At 38.4% G+C, this 26893-nt stretch overlaps 1 protein-coding gene and 1 pseudogene across 1 annotated transcript; both read left to right on the forward strand.

Moving 5' to 3' along the window:
* The first annotated feature begins 1308 nt into the window (after positions 1-1308).
* Positions 1309-2646, forward strand: LOC139450642 (uncharacterized). The gene has a single exon (XM_071232439.1). It carries the CDS (start codon positions 1309-1311, stop codon positions 2644-2646), a length of 1338 nt encoding a protein of 445 aa, XP_071088540.1.
* A 22453-nt stretch (positions 2647-25099) lies between these two features.
* On the forward strand, positions 25100-26263 carry LOC139451044 (uncharacterized; annotated as a pseudogene).
* The last annotated feature ends 630 nt before the right edge of the window (positions 26264-26893 follow it).

The following is a 26893-nucleotide window of genomic DNA, read 5'->3' on the forward strand; positions in this document are numbered from 1 at the left end:
AATTATAGGTTGGAATGTGATATTATGAAAGTGGAGCAGTGTGTGAAGTGGAGTGAGTGAGTGAGTGAGTGAGTGAGTGAGTGAGTGAGTGTATGTGTATGTGTGTATGTGTGTTGGGTGAGTGAGTGAGCTACAGTTTTTATAATTTTTTACTATGACAGTGAAGCAGTGCATGAAATGGAGCAGGATGAATGAGTGAGTGAACTATACTGTTTTTTATATAATTTGTTATTATGACAGAAAAGTAGTGTATGAAGTGGATTGAGTGAGTGAGTGAGTGAGCGAGTGAGTGAGTTGGGTGAGTGAGTGAGTGAGTGAGGGAGGGAGTTACACTTTTTATGTTTTTATTGTGACAGAAAAGTAGTGTATGAAGTGGATTGAGTGAGTGAGTGAGTGAGTGGGTTGGGTGAGTGAGTGAGTGAGTGAGTGAGTGAGTGAGTGAGGGAGGGAGTTACACTTTTTATATGTTTTTATTATGACAGAGAAGCAGTGTGTGAAGTGTGTGAAGTGTATTGAGTGAGATAGTGGGTTGGGTGAGTCAGTGAGTTACATTTTTTATATGTTTTTATTATGACAGTGAAGCAGTGTGTGTAATGCTGTGAGTGGGTGAGTGAACTATATTGGTTTTTTTTATAATTTGTTATTATGACAGTGAAGCAGTATGTAAATTAGAGTGAGAGAGTGATGTACACTGCTTCATATCCTTTACATAAAAGAAATCACAGATTCAGCCTGAACTTTGCCATGATACAATATTGGCAACTACAGGGAGCTAAGCTACACTTGATTCATTATCTAGACAACCCTTCCCAATAGATCATTATTCTTAGCAAAAGTTTAACTATCCCATCAAGTAACAGGACGATATATCATCAAAGCAGCAATGCTCTTTGTATGTTCAAGGAAACAAAACCTGCTCACTTATAACCCTAACACATAATTAATATTGCTAAACGATCCATCAGTTATGGTCAGTATGTTACTCCATACCACATCATATTGATTAATGGTGGTTTAATAAACTGAAAGCTTGAACTCCTTTACATCGTGCGCCATGAAGAGCTGGGAAACTGCTGATACAGCCTAAAACATTCATTCATTCATTCATTCATTCACTCCTTCATTCCTTCCTTCACATCATGAATGTCAGAAAGACACGATTTGTCATTCCTGTCATTATTTCTCCTGATTCAACTTGACAAAATGCAGCATCCCTTTTAAAATGCTGAATAGAAAGCTGGTGGATTTATTCTGCTATGTCAACCAGTAACATCTGTGCCCTCTCTTGTGTTTCAGACTCATGACGTAATGAACATAGAGGACTCGACCAATAATGATCAAGACGAGGAGCAAGAGCCAGCCAATGAGAATGCCATGTATAATAACCCCTCACTTGTCGGTCTTTCACCTCGATTCCTCAATGACAGCGCCACCTACCAGTTTAATTTAACGGATGCCATTGAACACTCAACAAGTTCTGTCCTCACTGAAAGGGAGAAGTTTTACCGATCTTACAATCCCAATGTGGGCTTGCACACGGCCGCAGTGCTTGGTGGGATTCTTGTGTGGGTGATTATATACCTGTTTTACAGAACAAAGTGCAAGAAAGCTGTGATTCGATTGATTCGGCAAAAAAGGAAAAAGGATAAAGTGTTTGCCGAGAAAGAGGTGATGGGAAGGTTCATCCCCACCACTGTGGAGCAGACTTGTGGCTTGTTGGAACACTCAACTATCAGTGGATTTGATCAAAAGTTTTTTGGAAAAGATTTTGTGATAGATCAAATCCAGGCCAGTATAGAATGCCAAAAGCTGATAGTCAACGAACACAATTACAGCCCCACCACTGACGATCAGCATTCAAAATGGAATCAAACAGAGTTACCCTCCCCTGTTCTGCTTCCAACATGCAACCTTTCTTCCCCTTCAGTTACAACACTAGACCTCCATCAGATGCGACAACAGCAACTTATTCAGCAGCTTCCAAGCGTTGAAACAGACATCGCAATGGCAACAGCTCAATGGGTTCAGGATCAACCATTATCATCACAAAGCGCCAGTTTCCAAGACATCTCAGGTGTAATTCTCAAAGTTCAACCCCACACGGTGCGAAACCAGATCCCAGGATCTTGTCCATTGGACTCACTGACATTACGGCACAATCTCACTCCAGTAATGCCCAAGACATGGAACAAAAGTATGCCAATTTTATCTGAGAATTTGCACATATCAAGCGAAGAGCTCTCAGCAGAGAAGAAAACAAACTGCAAAGAGGACAAGAAGGTGAAAGTGCTGCCAAAATTGACCATACCAATTCCAGATCTAAAGGAGCTTTCCTGCTCTTCAAGACTCAATGCGTATTCCCCAGTGCCTATACCCGTAACGCCCACAGTGATGATACAGAACTTTACCTCAAAAGGAAACACCAAAAACTCCCCCCTTCACAGGAACAACAGTAATGATTCCATGACCTCAAACTCCTCTGAGGATCCGTTACTTGCTCAGCCTCAAATGCAGGTAGGCTGGGTAGGCAAAAACATGCTTACACTACCCCGGACCAAAGATTCCGACTGCAAAGAGGATACACAGTGTAATACCTCACACCTACATCCCATTATCAAGATTGATAGCATGGAAACAAAGTTATAGCATTTATCACATGGTGCTAAAATACACATTGGTCCTAAACAACAGTCTCAAATCTAATGGAGTATTTTGTATTGATGTATGGGAATGGCAAGAGTATCATTCAGACACATTTCATGCATGTTCATAGGATCTCTAGCTTTACCATCTTCAGGGTATGTGGTCAATGTGTACATGGTATTTTCAAATGTCAAATTCTATTTGATTTGAAAGGTTATTTTTGTGTGTTAGGAGGCACATTGAAACAGAACTTTATTCCACATACAGTAAACTATGGATATAACAGCTCAAAGGGTTCATTAATTTTAGTTTGTTATAACCGTAGTTTGTTATAAGCATAAACACAGCATAACTACAGCAAATAGTCGGGACAAAAAAGTAAGTTCATTATATCCGTCAGTTTGTTATAAGCATGTTCGTTATAAGCGTAGTTTACTGTTTATAGAATTCAAAGGTTGATAAGATTTTTGTTGCAAAAAGACTTGAATTTCTGGAAAAAAAGTCAAGCACAACTTTCTATATATGTTCACACAAATTTAAAAAGAAATCCTATCCTGTATTGATAGAACACATTTACTTTTGTTTACTAAGTGACATATACTACTAAGGACCAGAAGTCATATTTTGTCAAAGGTGTGGTCCTTAGCAAATGGCCGTAGTTATTAGGCTACCCTTTAATTGCTTCTTTGCATATGATGAGACCCAGACTGGAGAAACATTCCGTGTTCTTGTACCAACTTTCAGCAGGTATCAGTGTTATCTTATTTATCAAAATGAGATCAATGCCATAAGTAGGTATTCTTAAAAAGGTATGGAAGTTAGCAACATATGAAAATAATGAAGGGTCGGTGCTGAAATGTTTTCCAGGTGAACATATAATTAATACACTTTAAGATGGACCATATAATGAATATACCTTAAGATGGACCATATAATGAATATACCTTAAGATGGACCATATAATGAATATACCTTAAGATGGACCATATAATGAATATACCTTAAGATGGACCATATAATGAATATACCTTAAGATGGACCATATAATGAATATACCTTAAGATGGACCATAGAATGAATATACCTTAAGATGGACCATAGAATGAATATACCTTAAGATGGACCATATAATAAATATACCTTAAGATGGACCATAGAATGAATTTACCTTAAGATGGACCATAGAATGAATATACTTTAAGATGGACCATACAATGAATATACTTTAAGGACCATATAATTAATATACCTTAAGATGGACCATATAATTATTATACCTTAAGATGGACCATATAATGAATATACTTTAAGAAGGACCATATAATAATACACTTTAAGATGGACCATATAATGAATATACTTTAAAATGGACCATATTATGAATATACCTTAAAATGGATCATATAATGAATATACTTTAAGATGGGCATATAATGATTATACTTTATGATGGACCATTGAATGAATATACTTTAAGGTGGACCATAGAATTAACATACTTTATGATGGACCATTTAATGAATATACTTAAGAATGGACCATATAATGAATGTACTTTAAAATGGACCATGTAGTGAATATACTTTAAAATGGACCATTTAATGAATATACTTTATGATGGACCATATAATGAATGTACTTTAAAATGGATCATAGAATGAATGTACTTTAAAATGGACCATGTAGTGAATATACTTTAAAATGGACCATTTAATGAATATACTTTATGATGGACCATATAATGAATGTACTTTAAGATGGACCATAGAATGAATATACTTTAAAATGGACCATGTAGTGAATATACTTTAAAATGGACCATTTAATGAATATACTTTATGATGGACCATATAATGAATGTACTTTAAAATGGATCATAGAATGAATGTACTTTAAAATGGATCATAGAATGAATATTTGATAAATATACTTTATGGTGGACCATATAATGAACAATTAAAAATGGACCACATAATGAATGTACTTTAAGATGGACCATATAATGAATATACTTTATGATGGACCAAATAATGAATATACTTTAAAATGGACCATATAATGAATATACTTTATGATGGACCATATAGTGAATATACTTTAAAATGGATCATAGAATGAATATACTTAACGATGGACCATGTAGTGAATATACTTTAAAATGGATCATAGAATGAATATAAAACGAATATACTTAATAATGGACCATATAATGAACATACTTAAAAATGGACCATATAATGAATGTACTTTAAGATGGACCATATAATGAATATACTTTATGATGGACCAAATAATGAATATACTTTATGATGGACCATATAATGAATATACTTTATGATGGACCAAATAATGAATGTACTTTGAGATGGACCATATATCCTTGTCTTTGTAAACCCTATGAAACTGAAGATCAGGGATAGAAATTAGCATGCAAGCCCAAACAAGCTTGCCCAAAGTTAAAGATGTCCTCTATCTATTAGAATTGTTAAAAATGTTGGATGTTGTGATACATTATTATTTGAGCTGATAGACTATCAAGGTTAATTTCTATCCCTCAAAGATTATATTTCCTAGTGGCTTATGTTTGAGATGATACCATGGGGCTAATGACACCATTACAGACCCTGACATACCTGACAGTAGAGTTCTGTGAATGGAAGCTGTGAACGAGACATATGCACAAAGATGATGCAACATTTCTACAGGTCACAGACCTCTTTCATATACTAATCCACTTTTGATAGAGATAGTTTTATCTTTCGAAGATACACAAACATGATTCTCATATGTCAGTGTATGTATCATTGGAATGACATATCTGATTATCTCTATCAATTGTTGAGTAGTATATGTGGTCCATCCATTACTTCAACTATTCACCAGACTACACAATAGTGCCACAGCGCTCAGATGTTCATCATATCAGCCACCACAGCAGCATTTCATGTCTTCTTAAAGACAAACATTCTGGCTCCCTCGAAATCATTAAGGGATGCTGCCTCCTTGTGCTGAAGGGGTCACACCTTTCTGTCATCTGAAACGTACCTTTACCAAGACTAGAATACACAGATGTATCCTAGCTTCAGCTTGGCACCAGTGTACATGGCCATTCCACAATGCATGAAACTGGTTAGGAAATCTACACAATGTAACCTGCAAACTGTGCAATGAAAACCTGTTTGTGCGTGTTGGGGAATAGTCTTGTCCTGGCTCTAGTGCAATACACTGCTAAGCTAGTGTACAACCATATATTCCGCTTGGTTATGGCACCTTTCAGAATTCAGTAATTTACCTGGGGTTCATATCCTTTGTAACATGTATAATTATATGTAATAAAATCCAGCTATCTGATTGGCTAGTCACCATCTTGTACCATCCCTTACAAGTCAGTTGGTTGGTCGTCCAGCCATTGCAGACATCATGACATCAATGTGATGTCATTTGCTTGCAATGTCATAACTGACCTTGTTCACATTTAACTGAGTCCAATGGCGGTCACAAAGCAGATCTGAAATTGTCACATAAACATACTTCATGGAAAATTCATCTTTTACTCTTTGAACACGCAATGATAATTTGTTCCAAGTGTCAATACAGGGTGAACCGAAATTTATGAGCTGAACGTTCTTGTATATGGTGTACATGCCCATTCCGCTTGTAATTCCCCATAATTCCTCGCTATTGACACACATTTGTCATAATATGACAACGCCCACTTCAGTCCTATAGTGCTCCTGTGTTTAAAAAATGGCAGCTTGAGAGCCCATTAGTTACTAAGCTACACATTGATGGCATCCACTGCAAATATTCAGTAATCAATCAGTTCATCCTCAAGGTAACTATTGAACAAGTAACAGACAATTTTCAAATGTTTTGTATACGTTATCTTTGCCCTATAACTCCACACATGCATCTTTCAGTGAGTGAGCGAGTGAGTGGGGTTTATGCCATGGTCAGGAACATACAACATGGCAGCATACAATCACCTAGATTGGACCAAGCAGCCAGTAGTCACACGGGTGAATATTGTTCCACAGTATAACAGGCAGTTTGTCCTTGTAACAAGCACTTCAGGAAGCATCTAAGTTAAATTCAACTTCAAAATTCATCAATATGCCATGGCAAGCCTATGTAAACAGTCTTTGTCTTCAGCCACTTGTCCAGAACTGGGTTTGGTAAAAACAATTACTGTCTTAAGCTGAGCTTATAAAAATACAAAGCCAGGGAACAAAAGTCTTCAAAACAGATTCCTTTGGGCATAAAGGCAGCGGTGAAAAAAATATGAATGGATCCTGGCGATTAGTCACTTAATGTTGTTTAGTGCAAGTTTTTCTATAGTTTGCAACCTATTTTTCATTTAGTGAAAAATGTCTTATAATAATTATTTTGTAATTTTTGTGCTAATGTTATGAAAGAGCAGCCAAGGTGTGATATTCTGTACAATATGATGATGAGGCCTTAGATAATGTAGCAGTTAGTATAATGACCCATGTACATAAACTTTCCTTGTCTTTGTCTACAACCTTTAATGAAACCCTTTGCAAAGTAACACAAAACAGAGGTTCTGTGCATCATTTAACTATCATGTATTGTATTGTGAGGTAATGTATTCATACAACATAATAAAAAACGATTATCAAGATTATCTCAATTATCTGCTGAAACAGATTCCGTTGAGCATAAAGACAAAACAGTGATGAAAATCTTAAAAGTTATTTAAGATCGCTGAATAATCAGTGATGACACCAGGTGTTCGCGAAAAGGGTGAGCATGTGCTGCTTTATCGGTAGCTTCCGCCACTCACACAATTTGGATAAAAAAGTGTGTGTTGTCCAACCATTCATGTACCTATAAGGCAGAAAATAAAATAATATGAAAATGAATGGTAAAATATTTTTTTCTGATATTAACAAGCTCTGAAGTCTCTGTAATTCAATTGAATCAAGTTTGCATTCATAATTTCATCTTTCAAGATACATCATCATGAATGGTATTTGCCATGTTTAATACAAAACATTAATGAGGTATTATAAGTGAAATCGGTGATTGGTTCCTGATTCTTCTACCACTGAGTGCTTTTAAGCCAGCTGATTGGTCAGAACAGGTTCAATAGTAGTTTCCTGAAGGACAATACCTCTCACTAATCATGATACCTGACAAACAGTAAATGAGTGTTCACATCCCATTAGCCTAAGACAGGTGAAAAGGTGTCAGGGCTGGTAGTCGAGCACAATGCTGTGTTCCATAACCATCTACCCAGAAGTCAGACAAGAATTGTGGACAAGTTGAATATAACTCAACGTGTCTGGCTAGGGTCATTGTTCATATCAACCATAAATGGACACCTGTATTCAATGTAGTTAATGCACTGCTTCCATCAACAAACACAACTCAACATTGTCACAGAGTAAGGCCTGAAGCTGATCCGGGGTTTTCCAAAACTGGGACACAAGAACATTTTAAAATGATTTTGTTATCCAGTTTAATAATAATTCTATTAAATTACCCTTCAATAAAAATCTACTATCAAGTCCAAAATTTACTGTCAAATTTGAAATTAAAAAAATAGCTCATTTGAATATGTATCCTCCTGCCCTTGAACATGTTGAATTCTTTTACGAAGATCCTTTTTGTAAAACTGCATTGTAAATGTATAAGTTTTCCTATTTAGGATATTCAAAAAAGAGAAATACATGTACCATATTTGACGTAATAAGCGCCCACGGTGATATTTGCTAATGAAACAATCCCCATTCCTTCCGACTGATCAATGTACACAAGACATATTCATTCGTGTATAATATGCACTTGTGTGTTATATGCACCCTTAATTATGGGCAATTAAATTCTGGAAAAATATATCTGTCGTGTAAACGGTAATACACACAGACTTTTCTTTTGTATCATTTCAGGCTGTCAGCATAAACCATGAAATTAACGATCTTTCAACTCTTAAAATAAATTTTATAATAGCCCCTTATTCCTATTTCTAATTTTGAGAGCGGCCTGGGCGCTTATTACGTCGAATATGGTAGATATAAATGCTAGAGAATAACCAGTTTCAAATATCCAACAGAACAAATTCCACTGGACATAAAAAACAACATAGAATGTGAAACTATATGAAGGGATCTGTTAAAATCTGTGGAGACACCAGGTGTTTACAAAAGGGGTAAGCATATTCTGCCCTCTAGGCAATCAAATTGAGCACAAATCTGAAACACAAGACAACCTATCAGTTATGTTTTTACCAAGACTAGTTTTCTTTATCCTTTTCATTTTATATTCCGGCCGACCATTCCCTCTGAAGCAGAATGTGGAGATGAGAAACACAAATAATATGGACAGTCTGTGGGTTACGTACAGATGTCTTCATGTCATGGTTTGTTGTCTGTCACAACAACCGATCTGAATGCTGCAAATCCTTTGATGCCTTTATCAATGCTTGCTCATTAACTCAGCAAATTATTCATTGCAGGCTTACAATGAATACAAGAATGATAGGATTGATAAACTATGTCATTTATCTGATAAGACATCCCTGTGGGACACAATACATCATTTCTTCGGGTCAAATTGGTTAAACATTTATTGGAAAATATGCAATTTTGGTGCATCACAATATACAAGTGAAATTTAAAATTGCATGACTTGAGAAGAGCCTTGAAATAATTACTCCCTCATGTTCACCTCAGAGGATGACAAATAATTATTTCATGAAAACAGTCATTAATTAGAACTCTTCAAAATTGCATGCTTTCAAATAATGATGTTAGGGCATTGCTGGTAGGTGTGTATATGGGACAAAGCCTTCTACCCTGTGTCAAAGGTAACCTTATATAGCAGGCCTTGGAGTCATCCCAAAGATGACATCCCTATCTTGTCAGTTTGCTGGGTTAACCTCTTTAGTCAAGGCAAAGAAATCTATCCTGTGTCAAATGTCAGCAAGGTTAACCTTTTGGGTCAAGGATTCCAATCTCAGATCAGGTCTGTGGTTCGAATTCTAGACTAAAACATGTTATGGTCACTGCATTCTTTTGGTAAGAGATAACAGCAAAGTTGTACTTCATGGCTGACCAAAAGAATTACTGAACAAGACAGTCAGTTGATTTGGCCTAAGTCAAACTAAATAAATGTATTACAAATCTCTGACACTTTTACTTCCACAAATAGTTAGCAAGGAGAGTGTATAGTGAGTTACGTACATTTTGAAACTTATACAAGAAATGTGGAAATATGTAGAAACTGTTGTTTGTAAATGTGTGCTGCTGATTGTGAATAAGTGAGATGTTATACTTTTTCTGTTACATTAGAATGGTAAAATATTCTAGAATTAATTTTGTGAAACCCAAATATGGTGTGTGAGAATTATGCATCATAAAGTGGGCGTGTGTTTGCCTACATCATCTGGTAATGGATTAATTCATGCACAGTCTGACCATGCCACTGCCCCTTGGGGTCAAACAGTCTCACCAAGAAGATCAAACGCAGTATGGCCACCCCTGCCCAGGTGGTCAAACTCAATCTGGCCACACCTATGATCATGTGATCAAACACAGTATGGCCACACCCCTCCCCATGTGGTCAAACACAGTATAGTATGGCCACACCCCTGATCCTGTGGTCAAACACAGTATGGCCACACCCCTCCCCATGTGGTCAAACACAGTATAGTATGGCCACATCCCTGATCATGTGGTCTAACACAGTATGGCCACACCCCTGATCATGTGGTCAAACACAGTATAGTATGGCCACACCCCTCCCCATAAACACAGTATAGTATGGCCACACCCCTGATCATGTCGTCATACACAGTATGGCCACACCCCTCCCCATAAACACAGTATAGTATGGCCACATCCCTGATCATGTGGTCATACACAGTATGGCCACACCCCTCCCCATAAACACAGTATAGTATGGCCACATCCCTGATCATGTTGTCAAAACACAGTATAGTATGACCACATCCCTGATCATGTTGTCCAGAACAGGCTGGCCACACCGATGACAATTTATGGCCAATAAGTCGGACAACACCCTGCCCATGTGTCAAACAATCTGACCACACCCATGACGATATGGTCAAGAATAGTCTGCCGACTAGTTCCAACCATTGCAAGCTTAACAACTGATGGCCTAGCAAGGTTTGATCCCCAAACCTTTACAACATGACTGTACAGATTCTAATACTTGATGAAACAAATTATGATAAATTAAGGATATCTAGTGTAGCAATTAGAAATACTGGTAAGTAGTTTCTAGGAATGTGTCATTAAACCCTGTGTATGTAAATATCAACAGTATTTTAAACTATCTATTTTTAGCTGTTATTATCAAAAAGGGTATTTTAAATTTTTATGAATTTTATATTTGTTAAAGATCAGAGTTCAAAATAATACTTGTACAGATTAAACATGTTAAATATTAATATGATTATCAGAATCTGTTAAATACAGAAAAAAACATAAATACAACAAATTAATTGAAAGATTTTATCCCTCTGGACAATAAATGGCATTGGTGAGTATATATTTTCATATATTCAGATATTATTGGCACCCATTTGTCGTGTTTCCCACTCAGTGAAGTGCCGATACAGGTAGTGGTTGTTAGAAAACTGATGTACAATATATCAATCAATCCACATTTATTGAATGCAGTCCAAATCACCTGGTCAGTGGTCCCTGAACCTCTGCTGCAACTAACAGTGGAGATCTCAGCATTGTTAAACTTTGATACATATGTATAGGTGTAATTATTGTTAAACTTTGACCATGTGATTTGAAATAAACCAGTGATCAGCTGTTTGTACAAAACTGCCTTCTGTCTTTTTCACCCTGTTTGCTTAAATTTGTTGCTGCACTCACCAATACTCCAGCTAAAGACTGCGGTTTGTATCGAGTCTGGACCAGATAATCCAGTGATTGACATCAAGTGCATCGATCTACACAATTGGGATATGATGACATGCTATCCTGTCAGTTGCCTCTTATTATGACAAGGATGGGTTGCTGAAGACCAATTCTGACCTGGATCTTCACATGGCTTTCACTCTTTGAGAAGTTGTCATGTCGGCAGGAGTATTAAGTATTTTCAGAGGCAACGGTGAATAGTGACAACCTATTGTACAGTGTTGTGACACGACGTAACAATGCCAAAATATACATGCTATTGTGGCAGGGAATTTCGGACACTTTCCCTTAAAATTCCACACAGCCTCCACACATACATTATCTGATGGGATGGTTCTCTAGTAATATTTCCTTTCAAAGCAAGGCCCATTATGCACCTGAAATGGATTACATGAAGAATCGGGGAGGTGCTGTGTTTTTCTTTTCGCTGAGGACATCAAGGAGAGCTATAACAGCCTATTCAGAACATAATTTTGTTAAGACATGCAGCCACCCAATGAACTATAGTTGTCAAACCTGTCAGTATTTTCTGGCACAATTTTAATTTTTTTTAAAGTACCATATATACAGAAAGAATGGTCACAAAGTTCAGTAAAATATTAGCAAGATGTCAAATTTAATATTACCAATCAACCATTTGAAGTACTTAAACATTCAAGCAAACACATAGATCAATATCAAGTTATTAACCTAAATGTTCTTTACGTTTTGTTATCAATACAAAGCAATCATTATTTCTTATTCAAAATTATTCTTCAAAAATTGTTCATAGCAAAATTATGACCAAAAAATATCTTCACATAGTGTATGTGACATGCAATGGTGTCTTCTGCAACCTTACTGACTGCCATCTTTGAAAGTGAGGGCGATCAAGGGCAAGTAACTCTAAAGGGCAACTTTTTTTTGCCAAGACTGAAATAAATGTTACAGTCTGTTTCAATAAATCATCTGATTAGAGTGAGTGAAATGAATATTTCAGAACATGTATGTGAACAATATGGGATCAAGTGTTATTTTCACAAGATTGACATAACTGTCACAGTCGGATTGGGTAAATCATCTGATTTCAGTGAATGGTCATGTGTTCATGGGATCATGACGCAGAGCTTAGACATTTACCACACTTGGACAAACCCAAACATCAGGACGAAACCTTTGGTTCTTAGGATGCAACTCTGCACTGCCTCATCTGTTAGCAAGTTATGATAATCTCAGTCAAACATACATAATATTAAATTTACTGAAGTTTATCAATTATTTGCTTGATTTGAGTCGATCAATTAACATGTATGTGCACATGCAAGGTTCAACAAAAGTCTTTGACCATTTCTGGATCATTCATTGAACTGTGGACATAAGGTAAGGGACGCAACTCGTAGTGGTATTTTAAATTCGTTGAACTTCGTAAGATTCATAAGTTTTAACCCCAAAATTACACAAATATATAGATCACAAACCTTTCTGCACCGTTTCTTTAGCAGATGTCGTTACTGACTGCAACATTCCCACATGGGTCCGGCTGCCGACGATGACCAGACAACTCACGTAATTAGCTAACCACATTTACACGTGCACTGGTCTATCACGTGCTCGTCGTGTCGACCGTACCAACCATTCAGGTGGAAAAATCACGTGCAAGGGGGAGCAACTCCCGGGACGCATTTAACGGCGTTCAAGCCTACTGCCAGTGCAAGCAATTTGGATTTAATTAAATCCCTTAGTTTGTATATCAACAACATAATGTGATGGAATACAGTTTGTAATTTGTACTGACACTCTCTCACTTTCACGGCTGGAAGTAGTGACCAAAACATTCCCTACTGTTATACTCCCCAGGGCGCTGAGAATGAAAATCGAGTCTAGACTGATATTTGAACGTGGTAAAAATGTGTGCGCGTTGAGCATGCACCTGGCGCAAAATAACGACACTCTCGGTTATTATTATTATGGTTGTTGTTGTTGTTATTTATTTACTACTACTTCAACTAATACTTCTGCTACTACTACTACTACTTCTACTACTACTACTACTACTACTACTACTACTACTGCTGCTGCTACTACTGCTACTGTTTGACGCCGCATTCAGTCATATTCCAGCTATATGGCGGCGGTTTTTAAACAATCGAGTCTTGACAATCCAGTGATTGATATCATGATCATCCATCCACGCATACGATGAAATGCATCAACCAAGTCGATTATTTACAGAATACCGTAATCTAGTTCGAATATTGGTGAGTGCGGCGTTAGACAACAAACAAACAATAGCAGCTGTTGCAGTACTACTGAAATTGTTTTGTATCGGATTATGTAGTAGACTGTTGGTAGAAGCATTAGCAGTTTCGGTTGAAGCAGTTTATTTTTCATGGTCTAACAAGCCCAAATCTAATTTCAAACAATATCACCGATAAAGGAAGAGCAAGAAAAATGGAATAGTTTGTGAACAATACTTTCAGGAAAGTACTTGATCTTTTAATTTTATTGATTTAATTGGCTCATTGTGTGAACAACGTACATGTCTTTCGATGTATGTTACTTATGGAACATATTGTGCTTCTAGTGTAATGAGATGGTCATATTGCTGACGTACATGACAAACAGACGTTTACTCCCTGATAAACAAACAGTGAAGTATCCCTTCACTAAGCGGGACTGTGTGCACGTATTAGTGTTTAGGCTGTAACTAGGATTTTACAGACGCATCTTTCACTTTCAATATCAATGCGTGTACCAAGCCGCGAAAGTCAAGACTGCGTTTACTGTGACGGTCAGCGTGATTAGCCGCCTGTACGGTATCCTGTCGTCAGTTATGTTTAAGACGGACTAGTAGTTTCCCAAATCTACAATTACTGTTCAGCAATAAATGTTTTGTTGTAAACCCGAGTTCATATAACGTTATATACTACTCAAAAGATAACTTCTTTATTACAATTAAGAGCGACGTTTAGATGTAGGTTGTAACACCGTTATCAAGGAAGTGATATACAGAGTCTTACTTACTTACTTACTTTGGAGATTTAACGTGCGCTTTCCGACTGACGCGTATTTCGCACACGGGCCCGGCCAGGCCATTTAATGTGTTTCCGAAAGGGGCGAGGGTGGTCTGTGCAACCCAAGAGGGGGCTTTAGGGGTTGCTTATATAGAATTTGGGAATTTTGAGATTTGGAATAGATGCCGATGGGGTTGGGGAGGAGAACTAAGGGAGCTGGGTATGGTGGATGATTGTTTGTTTTTGTGATTTTGATTTGGTAGGTTATTATGGTTTTAGATGCGTTTTATTAGTTCCGTTTTTATTAAGAATACGCCTAAGGCCTTGAAGTTTTCTAGTTTATTTTGTGGGTTTAGTATTGCTTCTAGAGTGAGAGCCTTGTTTAGATTGAGGGTGGTTTGTAATGCGGTTCGATGTGTTAGGTAGTGTGTGCAGTGGATGAGTGCGTGTTCTGGGGTTTCTGGTTGTTTGCAGTGTGGGCAGTTACCTGTAGTGTGTTTTTTAAATTTTTTTAGGTGGTTATTTAGGTTGGTGTGTCCTGTTTGGAGTTTAGTGATTACTCTGTCGATTTTTTTGGATGGATGGAGAATTTTTGGTTTGGTTAGTGGTTTGCTGAGCACTCTTTTGATTTGGCTATTTGAGTTTAGATATAGGTTATGCCATTTTTTTGTGATTTTATGTTTGTTTACACTTTTAATTTCTGATTTTGAGATGGGTAAGTTTAAGCTTATTTCTGGGATTTTGAGGGATAGTTTAGCTGCTTTATCGGCGTTTTCATTACCGTATATTCCTACGTGGGCGGGTATCCACAAGAAGGTTATTTGTTTGCCTGCTTTTGTTAGGTCGTTGGAGCTTTTAAGTATTTGATTTATTAATTTAGGTCGGTTTTTGGTATTTTTGTTTTGGAGGGCTTGTAGTCCACTTAGGGAGTCAGTAAGTATTAGGATTTTTTGGTTGTTTTTGGATTCTTGATTGTGGAGGGCTGAGGCCATGCCCATTAGTTCGGCCGTGAATATTGATTGGTTATTTGGGAGTCGGAAGGATTGTGTGGTTTTAGTTGGTTGTGTGGTATGGACTCCGAAACCCGTGTGTTTGGAGGTCGGATCTGAGGATCCGTCCGTGTAAATGTGACACCAATTTGGCCAATTTTTGTGTATGTATGCTAGTGTGGTAGTTTTAGCTATGTTTGGGTCGTGTCGATATACAGAGTGTGGTTGGCAAATATATATACAGGTAGGAGGCAATGTTTATACAGGGGGGTAGATATTGTTATACTGGAGTAGAGAAGCCTGTTATGTACACACAAGGGTAGTGATGACAATCATCGGTGAAGTCAGTGTTTATATTACTGGCTTCATCCTTTATTTATTATTTAACTCACCCACCTTTGTTTATATCAAGGGACGCAACTCTGCACAGCGCCTTAGACGATAAATTATTTTTGATAAATTCTAATCCAAGATTAATAATGCGAAAGTATTCTGGTCCACACTCAAGAAAAATATCTCCCCGAAAGTACAGAAAGTAAGAAATACCACTAGATGATTGCTTTTCACATTTTAAAGATTTGTTTAAGGATTGTAACATTAATGATGACATGGTACTACTACAAGTGGATGGTGATGTTGGCTTTCACACGGATGAAATGACTGCCAGTATCCTTGATTCACATATAGTCGCGCATGAAATTTATGATTCTATTAATAGAAGGGTAATTTAATTCCTGATTTTTTAACACATTCCATGGATGTATTAGTACCAAATATTGAATTGTTCTTTAACATTTTATTTGAATCCTCTCGTTTTCCATATGTCTGGAATACCAGCATACTTGTTTCATTGTTTAATAAGGGCAACACTAAAGATCCAAACAACGATAGAGGCATATTTCTTTTTAGAACCTTTTGTAAGCTGTTACATCTATACTCAATAGGTTATCATTTTGGACTGAATCATACGAGAAATTTGTGGCGTCTCAGAAAGTGTTGAATGCACTCAAATCAATGAATAGTTGTGGTAAGGGTGTTAGGGACAATACTTGCCTCTCAGACGTATTCAACTGCCCGCTTGGCCTAAGGGAAGGATGTGTGCTTAGCCCATTACTATTTCCGCTTTTTATTAATGAATTAGCTTTAGAATTTGAGTCATTATGTGCACCTGGTATACAATCACATCCTGATATAGTACTACTGTTTCTCCTATTATTCGCCGATGATATTGTACTTTTTGCCGACACTGTTTATAGACTGCAGCAGTGTAAAACTACACTGGACCTTTTTTGTAAAAATCATTATATATTTGTAAATCCAGACAAAAACTAAAATTGTTGTATTTTAAAATGGTGGCATGTTATCAAAGCATGAAAAATGATGTTTCAGTGATGTTCATTTATATTTTCAAGATTACTGTCATGACTCTTCGTGTTATACTTTGCAGTGTCTTTAAATCTTTAAACATGTTCAAGCTTTATCCATGTCAGTTTGTAAACAAAAATATTTGATACTAAAATTAGCCCAATTTTATTATACAGTTCGGAAATTTGGGGCGTTGAAAACCGCAAAGAAATTGAAACTGTTCATATGTTTGAATGTAAGCGTTTTCTTTGTGTAAAGCAATCGTCCTCAAACCATGCAGTTAGATGTGAGTGTGGAAGGTACCCAATGTATGTATTCACTTATAAGGGGGTTATCAAATACTGGTGCAAAATTAGTAATATGCCACAATCCAGATTTGTTAGGAAATGCTATAATGTATTGTTATTAGATTGTAAAATTGGAAAGACTAATTAGGTTTCCAAAATGAAAAATATTCTATTTTCGTTTGGATTTGGCTACATTTGGTTGTAGCAGTGTGTAAATAATGTTTCGAATTTTTTGTCGGAATTTCTTTTTAGACTGCTATGTTCATATACGCAAGCTTGGCGGGTAGCCCTGACAGCAAGCTCTAAATCACTGTCATATATTCAATTCAAAACCTCATCTGGCCTAGACATTTCATAATGGGTCTTCAGCAACCCATGCTTGCCGTAAATGGCCACAATGCTTGTCGTAAGAGGCGACTAACGGAATCGGGTGGTCAGGCTCTCTGACATGGTTGATGCATTTCATCGTATCCAGACTGCGTGGATCGATGCTCATGATCGCTCATACTCGCCTTTTACGGCAAACATAGGATGCTGAAGACCGATTCTACCCCGGATCTTCACTGGTTTGTTACACCATTAAAGGCATAAGAACAGTTTTCAGAAAGTTTTATGGCAGACATGTGGAATATATTTCCAAATTTAAGCATCAGTGACCAAAATGATGTCCGATGCAATTCCCGATTTTGACTTTTACCACATGTTCCCGTGTTTTATCAGGTGACCAGTTGACCTGCCTTTGCATGTATTTGTGACGGGTGCAACCGGTGTTCGCGAACACCTGGTATCATCATTATTTCATAGTAATTCATAAACACATGGTTATGATATAGTCGGAATCGTGCCTTGAAGCTTATTGATCGTGGATGACCGTTGAGTTTAACTCGACTTCGTGAAACCAATTGATCGTGGATGACCGTTGGGTTTAACTCGACTTCGTGAAGCCCGTGGATCGTGGATGACCGTTGAGTTTAACTCGGCTTCTTGAAACCAATTGATCGTGGATGACCGTTGAGTTTAACTCGACTTCTTGAAACCAATTGATCGTGGATTACCGTTGAGTTTAACTCGGCTTCTTGAAGCCTGTGGATCGTGGATGACCGTTGAGTTTCTTGAAGCCTGTGGATCGTGGATGACCGTGGGGTTTAACTCGACTTCTTGAAGCCTGTGGATCGTGGATGACCGTTGAGTTAAACTCGACTTCTTGAAGCCTGTGGATCGTGGATGACCGTTGAGTTTAACTCGACTTCTTGAAGCCTGTGGATCGCGGATGACCGTTGTGTTTAACTAATCTTCGTGAAGCATATGCCGATCGTGGAAGACCTTTGAGTTTAAATAATCGTCTTGAAGCATATGGATCGTGGACGACTACTGAGTTTAAGTAATCTTCTGGAAGCAATTTGATCGTGGATGACCAATCTTCTGGAAGCAATTGTGACCGTTGAGTTTAAGTAGTTTTCTTTAAGCATATGGATCGTGGAAGACCTCTGAGTTTAACAGGTCTTCTTGAATCATAAGGATCGTGGAAGACCGTCGCGATCGCCATATGAGTGGATTATTACGGCGTTAAACAACCAACAAACAAAGCATATGACGTCGTATGATGTAATATAGGGGAAAAGCAGGTTGTAGATTTAGATTGCCAACCTACACCCAAAACTAGGGATCATTATCGGGGCAAATCCCATCCATCTGATCTTGACACAGCTAAGGAAGGCTACTCTGCAGTCGACATTACGACTCCTCAGATCAAGCAGAGATATCTAGTTAAGAAACCCTATTTTGATTTCAAAGATATAAACATTTTTGTCCCTTGCCAAGTTTCTAATAAACATATGGACCCAAGAGATAAGACACCAATAGCTGAATTTATGTGTTTTCTTTTTCCTTAATATGAATGAATTTATAGGACTTAACTGTAAAGACAGCCATCTACAATTGTGTTTCAAATTCAAAAGACGACAGCATTGATCACATTTTAGGTATAGAAATTATATGTCGGTAATTTGAATCGTTCCTGCAGGGTTACATCTGTTTCTGAGACACACATTTAATTCGTCGAGGCCACATATTGGTTTGCTTGGTACAATGGTATCCCTCGGCCTGCTGTATGAAACAACATGTACACCCTACTCATTATGGGTAGCCAAATGGTCAGTGCGTTAGCTTGTCACTTTTAACAACAGAGTTCGATTCCCTACATGGTAACAATGTGCCATAACAAGACATTCAGTCTCGGTGTTGTGAATGAAAGAAATCGATCCTCACCCCAAAACACCAAAAACTCATACGTCGACATTCTCAGATTATAAGCACGAATGTTATATTAATCAGTATTTCAGGTAAAATGGCCTATTCTAGGGACCGATCATTTATTATAGGAGAGGCTGGGGAGTCAGGGAGTATCAGGGGAGCGTCTCCAAATGATATGACAGACTGTGTGTGTGTGTGTGCGTGTATTGGGGGTAAGATGTGTGTGTGTGTGTTGGGGGGAGGTTAAATGTAAAATTACATGGGAGGGTCATACAAAAATATGACAACCATTAGGGGCGGGTAATTATTTTCAGTACATTGGTGCAAAAAAACACCTCTGACCCCCGTCCTGGAAATGGCCGGTCCCTTGCTGAGTAACGGTGATGTTCTAATTAAGTGTGTGATATAAAACATGTTCCGTTTATCGACGGATTGACATTAATCTAATAAATTGAAACAAGTGAGTTATCTCGCACTCTGTGACCTGTGCAATCAACATACTTTGCCACTATGAGGGTATCCGAGCGCCTGGTGCATGCAATACCGGGCGAGGTGTGAGCGTCTGTCTTGCCTGATACATTCCCAACACGAAGTGACAGGTTAATCAGCCTAATTGCCTGACTTCATGTGCCATTTGCCGGAGTTAATCGTGATCACACACCACAGTCCAACTGCCATATGGTGCTATGTCGCAGGCCTACAGCGTCAACTATTAAACAGTATTCCAGTTATATCACGGCGTGTCAGCTTAATGTGGGAGGAAAGCCCGAAGTAATGCAAGCCTCAGAAGTTTACCACTTTGCGGAAATTCACGTGCACGAATGATGATGACAAACCTAGTAGAAACATTATCGAGGGGAATGTCGATATGGGATGTCTTGGGCTGAAAACGCCCCCAGTATCCTGCTTGCTGTGACCGAAGTTCAAATGAGGATTGGGTGGTCATAATGAGTAACCCGGCTATTTACGTGTCACTTTTCGCCTATGATGTGGAATTTTGCTCATGCTGTCGACCACGTGTTTGCCTTGACAAGATTGGATTATTCATAAACTGAAACTTTAACATTGCTGACATTGATGACAGAACATTCAGTCACTCGAAAGGGATTGCAGGTCTCTTCCACGATCCATATGCTTCAAGAAGACGAGTTAAACTCAACGGTCTTCCACGATCCATATGCTTCAAGAAGACAAGTTAAACTCAACGGTCTTCCACGATCCATATGCTTCAAGAAGACGAGTCAAACTCAACGGTCTTCACAGATCCATATGCTTCAAGAAGACGAGTTAAACTCAACGGTCTTCCACGATCCACATGCTTCAAGAAGACAAGTTAAACTCAACGGTCTTCCACGATCGATATGCTTCAAGAAGCCGAGTTAAACTCAACGGTCTTCCACGATCCATATGCTTCAAGAAGACAAGTTAAACTCAACGGTCTTCCACGATCCATATGCTTCAAGAAGACGAGTTAAACTCAACGGTCTTCCACGATCCATATCCTTCAAGAAGACAAGTTAAACTCAACGGTCTTCCACGATCCATATGCTTCAAGAAGACAAGTTAAACTCAACGGTCTTCAACGATCCATATGCCTCAAGACAAGTTAAACTCAACGGTCTTCCACTGTGCATGATTCAAGAAGACGAGTTAAACTCAACGGTCTTCCACGATCCAAATGCTTCAAGAAGACGAGTTATACTCAACGGTCTTCAACGATCCATATGCTTCAAGAAGACAAGTTAAACTCAACGGTCTTCCACGACCCATATGCTTCAAGAAGACAAGTTAAACTCAACGGTCTTCCACGATCCACATGCTTCAAGAAGACAAGTTAAACTCAACGGTCTTCAACGATTCATATGCTTCAAGAAGACAAGTTAAACTCAACGGTCTTCCACGATCGATATGCTTCAAGAAGACGAGTTAAACTCAACGGTCTTCCACGATCCATATGCTTCAAGAAGACGAGTTAAACTCAACGGTCTTCAACGATTCATATGCTTCAAGAAGACAAGTTAAACTCAACGGTCTTCCACGATCCATATGCTTCAAGAAGACAAGTTAAACTCAACGGTCTTCAACGATCCATATGCTTCAAGACAAGTTAAACTCAACGGTCTTCCACTGTGCATGATTCAAGAAGACGAGTTAAACTCAACGGTCTTCCACGATCCAAATGCTTCAAGAAGGCGAGTTATACTCAACGGTCTTCAACGATCCAAATGCTTCAAGAAGACGAGTTATACTCAACGGTCTTCAACGATTCATATGCTTCAAGAAGACAAGTTAAACTCAACGGTCTTCCACGATCGATATGCTTCAAGAAGACGAGTTAAACTCAACGGTCTTCCACGATCGATATGCTTCAAGAAGACGAGTTAAACTCAACGGTCTTCCACGATCCATATGCTTCAAGAAGACAAGTTAAACTCAACGGTCTTCAACGATTCATATGCTTCAAGAAGACAAGTTAAACTCAACGGTCTTCCACGATCCATATGCTTCAAGAAGACAAGTTAAACTCAACGGTCTTCAACGATCCATATGCTTCAAGACAAGTTAAACTCAACGGTCTTCCACTGTGCATGATTCAAGAAGACGAGTTAAACTCAACGGTCTTCCACGATCCAAATGCTTCAAGAAGGCGAGTTATACTCAACGGTCTTCAACGATCCAAATGCTTCAAGAAGACGAGTTATACTCAACGGTCTTCAACGATCCATATGCTTCAAGAAAACAAGTTAAACTCAACGGTCTTCCACGATCCATATACTTAAATAAGACAAGTTAAACTCAACGGTCTTCCACGATCCACATGCTTCAAGAAGACAAGTTAAACTCAAAGGTTTATGCATAGCCTTCAAGAAAACGAGTTAAACTCAACGGTCTTTCGCCATCCAATTTATTGAAACAATTCCAACGCCGAAAACGCAATTACACAGTTTGCCCTGCACACAAGTGCCTCGATAAGCACACCGTCACCATTGGCAACATGTGCAAACAAGGGGCACATTACCTGCCAGGTGTTCGTCATATCTGCCAGGTTCGTCTACCCGTCTCTATCCGTATCTACCCGTATCTCCCACCCCTGTCACTTGCTGCACGAACCAGCAGATGTATTCTTTTCATCGTGTTGATATAATCACAATACCTCCCCGGAATTGTCAACGTGTGTTGTCGTGACTGACAATCGACTCTAACAAGAGGCCATACCGCTTTGAATTAATGGACCCCGACTATTAACAAACAGACAGCTGGGTTTTATATGAAGATCACATTACATTAACGGCTTTGAATACAAAATGTTGTGTCATTAAATGAATAGATGTGAATGCGTCATTAGATGCCAAAGTTGTGTGCATGTCAATCAGAATGTATTTTTATATGAACAAGATGCGTAGGAAACAGTATTAGGTTTCTCTTGGCCGACCTTTTGAAACGTGTTTCATAGAGTGTACAATGTATATGCTTAATCGTGGTACGTTATGGGTGAGTTGTGGTTAATGTCGGACTGGAACAGAAACATTTCGTTAAATGGCGATGTATCGATTTGTATAAGTATAAAACGTGAACGTCAGAGCACACTCCAGTCTCGAATATCTACTGAAACAGATTCCATGGGGCGTAAAAACAAAATAGTGGTGAACATTATATGAATGGGTCAGTGAAAATCAGTGATTACACCAGGTGTTCGCGAACAGAGTAAGCACGAGCTGCTCAATCGGTTTCACCCGCCACTCACACAATCTGCATAAAAAGTCGACATTCTCAGACTATAAGCACGAATGTTATATTAATCAGTATTTCAGGTAAAAACCGGTCATTTTTTTATAGGAGAGGCTCTCTCTGTGTGTGTGTGTGTGTGTGAGTGTGTGTGTGTGTTGCCTAACGCCTCACAGCAGTATTGCTGCCGGAAAGCAAACACTGACGAAGATCGTAAACGTTTAGTGACCGACCATTTCATACTAGTTGGAATTTTTGTTTAAAACTGGATGTGTGTTTAGTCATTACTTCAAAACAATTAAAAACATGTAAAAAACCTCTCCAAATGGATGAGATTAACATCATTTTGACCCACAACACACCATTTTTCAGAGCACTTTTTTCGGGGACAGAATACTTTAAGACAAAATGTCAAGTCTACGGTGGTCTCAGTAACGGGGTCGGGTATGCTTTCACGAAATGTACATAAGACTTCACCAAGTCTATGTTGTCTCCGTTTCTGTAGGTGTGTCTTAATAAGGAAGTTACGTACAAGAGACTTCATTATGAGATATGCTGTCTCAGTTACGGTACGGGTGTGTTAACAGAGAATGTACAAGTGACGTCACCAAGACTTGAGTGTCTCGGTTAACGTACTGGTGTGTTAGCAAACAATGGAGACGAGTCTTGACCAAGTCTATGATTGTCTCAGTTACAGGGTATGTTACGTTACCGAAGAATTACAAGAGACTTGACCAAGTCTATGATTGTCTCGGTTACAGGGTATGTTACGTTGCCAAAGAATTACAAGAGACTTGACCAAGTCTATGATTGGCTCAGTTACAGGGTATGTTACGTTACCGAAGAATTCGATAATACTTGAGCAAGTCTGTTATGTCGATTATGTTTGTAAATAATTACAGGAGACTTCACCAAGTCTATGTTTGTCTCAGTTACGGTACTGGTGTGTTAGCAAACAATGGAGACGAGACTTCACCAAGTCTATGATTGTCTCAGTTACAGCGTATGTTACGTTACCGAAGAATTACAAGAGACTTGACCAAGTCTATGATTGTCTCAGTTACAGGATATGTTACGTTACCGAAGAATTACAAGTGACTTGACCAAGTCTATGATTGTCTCAGTCACGGAGTCTATTACGTTACCGACGAATTACAAGAGACTTGACCAAGTCTATGATTGTCTCAGTCACGGGGTCGGGTGTGCTTACACTGTTATCAGCCGACCACGAATCTTATGTTTCCCTCCACGCCTACCTTCCCCGCAAGACGCTTCAGCCCTCGTTTGTTATCTCGGATAGTCAGCGTTCCGAGCGATTAATTACCAATCAATAACAACGGAATGAATACAATGAATTATATCGATATATCGATCTCCCATACAACTGATTGGTGCCTCGACTGTTTAAAGATAATTCTCCAAGGGGATTTTTATACATGAGGGATAAGCTTTAAACAGCAAACCTTTGCCCCAGTGATCTGAAAAGCCAAGCGGTTGAGTATATGCTAATCAAGTGTACTGTTCTACGTTCGACGCGAGGACTCAATGAATTCGTATTGACTGAAAACGAATGGCAAGGAAAACAGACTTCTAGAAAAAGTTGAATGATTAATGGCGGTGGTTATCGGAGAAGTAATTTGACGAATCAGTCAGTGTGAAATATCGCCCATGTCCTGGATCCTTATAGAGGATTAACGCAATTTGGAGGTGGGACGGGTGTTTGTTTTGTACATTATCTGGAGATAATTGATCTACGTGCTGCACGTGCAATCACGTGGGATGTAGCTAGGAGACCCGCCTGGATGTTAGTATTTACAGCTGACTGAAACAGGTAGGCGGTTTTCTCATTAGCACCACAGACAATAACATCGTGATCTCTTGTAATGATTCTGAGAACGTTCACGTGAGGCAGTATAATTGTCTTCATGAGGTAAATGTTAGTCTTGTCAGTCGAATTATTATTATTTTGTTTCGTTTTCTGATATATTCTTTTGTTGTGGTAAACAACTGACTCCAAGATACGGTGATTTTTTTCAGTTCTTACTTTCAGTCGTTAATATTTTTAATTTCACTATATGTGTTTTTTTTTCAGAAAAGATACCATTCTCAAAAGATTTAAACCTACGATTTCACAACCAGTGAGATATTAATGGCGGTTCTACGGTTGGCAGGGTAGAAAGTGCGTGCCTGATTGTCAAGAATATACCTACTTTTCTGGAATACTCAGGTAGCTTTTCTTCTCAAGACATAACAAGAAACGTCATTTTACAACTGCCAGAAGTTGACCTGGGAGTAATTGTTATTTCTTTATGCACGTAAAGTATGTGAATATCAGAACCAAACTCGTAACGTGTTATAAAGGATTATTGGTACACATCATCCAATTAAGTTATTTACGTATTTTAATGTATATTGGCTATGTTTTCTAATCTGTTTTGGGACATATAAATCTATACACACTGAAAATTAGTATTTGCAATCGCTTTACCGTTTCAGCATTTACATGTTATATATAAGTCATTTATAAATGTACATGGTATCCCATTGATTCAACGTTGCCTCATAAAAAATAAACTAAATTATATTTGTCAAATGGTGCTTCATAATTTCAGGCAAGTACCTGCCAACCTGGAATCTGTCAAAATGCCGACCTTGTCTTCTCCCTGGTACCAACATAGACCTCAGGTGGGTGGGTCCCTCTCTCCCCCTCCTCCTCCCCAGCCAAAGAAACTGGCCCCTCTGAGTGATGAGGAACTGGATGCCATCAACAGACGGATGTGTCGTCCTACAGAGGCCTCTAAAGCCCGCCAGGCGCTCTTCTGGAAGATGGACGGCTTTATGGATAGAGGGCGCTGTGCCTGGACCAAGATGGCGATGTTCAAAGACGTCAAGAAGACGATGTGGACCAATGGAGGAACGATCAAGAAGACTTGCTCAATACGTCCCACAACAGTGTCAGTGTCAAGGTCAACGATATGTCGTCTGCCTCAGTCGTCTGTTATGACCCAATACCGACCATATACGTCTACATATAGATACTGAACTGTGGGAGAAAATCAAGTGGATATGTGATCTCCAATTAGCGTTGTTATGGGTAATGGTGTCTTGTTTCAACAAGATTGCAACTCATCCTCTAAAAAATTTCGTCTAGACCATAAACACATATGGTTTATGTGTATGGATTGTGTGGATCTGCATATTTTCGCCCCAGAGGACCCACGTATTAAAAATAACATGAAGACCAATGATTACAACTAAACTTATGACCAATGATTACAACTAAACTTATCACCAACGTCCACGTCTGATTATACTACGTTGACACGACGCTGCAGTATGTGATATAGGATACGATGAACGATGATACCTCATCACAACTCTTGGTTATCAGCGAGGAATACGAAACATTGTCACCTTGTGTTTACTTGCAACAGATCCATGAAATGAGGGATAATTATTGGAATATCGTGAATACATAATTGTGACATCTTCTGATCTCATTGAGTATTATTTGTACACCAAGATAAATATACAATATAGTAATCACACGTGCCTGAGACCTGTTGCATACTTTGTCATAATATAAGATGACAATTTGTCTGGAGTATGTTCTGGGATGCTCCGTGTTGGAGATGTTTCATTGAGATGTTCTGAAAGGTTGGAAGTTCTAGTTTGCCAACATTCCAGTAAGACTGTATATTGGTTTGCCATTGTTATTT

The sequence above is a fragment of the Haliotis cracherodii genome, unplaced genomic scaffold, assembly GCF_022045235.1.
Source record: "Haliotis cracherodii isolate W230 unplaced genomic scaffold, xgHalCrac1.p SCAF_8, whole genome shotgun sequence".
Taxonomy (NCBI): domain Eukaryota; kingdom Metazoa; phylum Mollusca; class Gastropoda; order Lepetellida; family Haliotidae; genus Haliotis; species Haliotis cracherodii.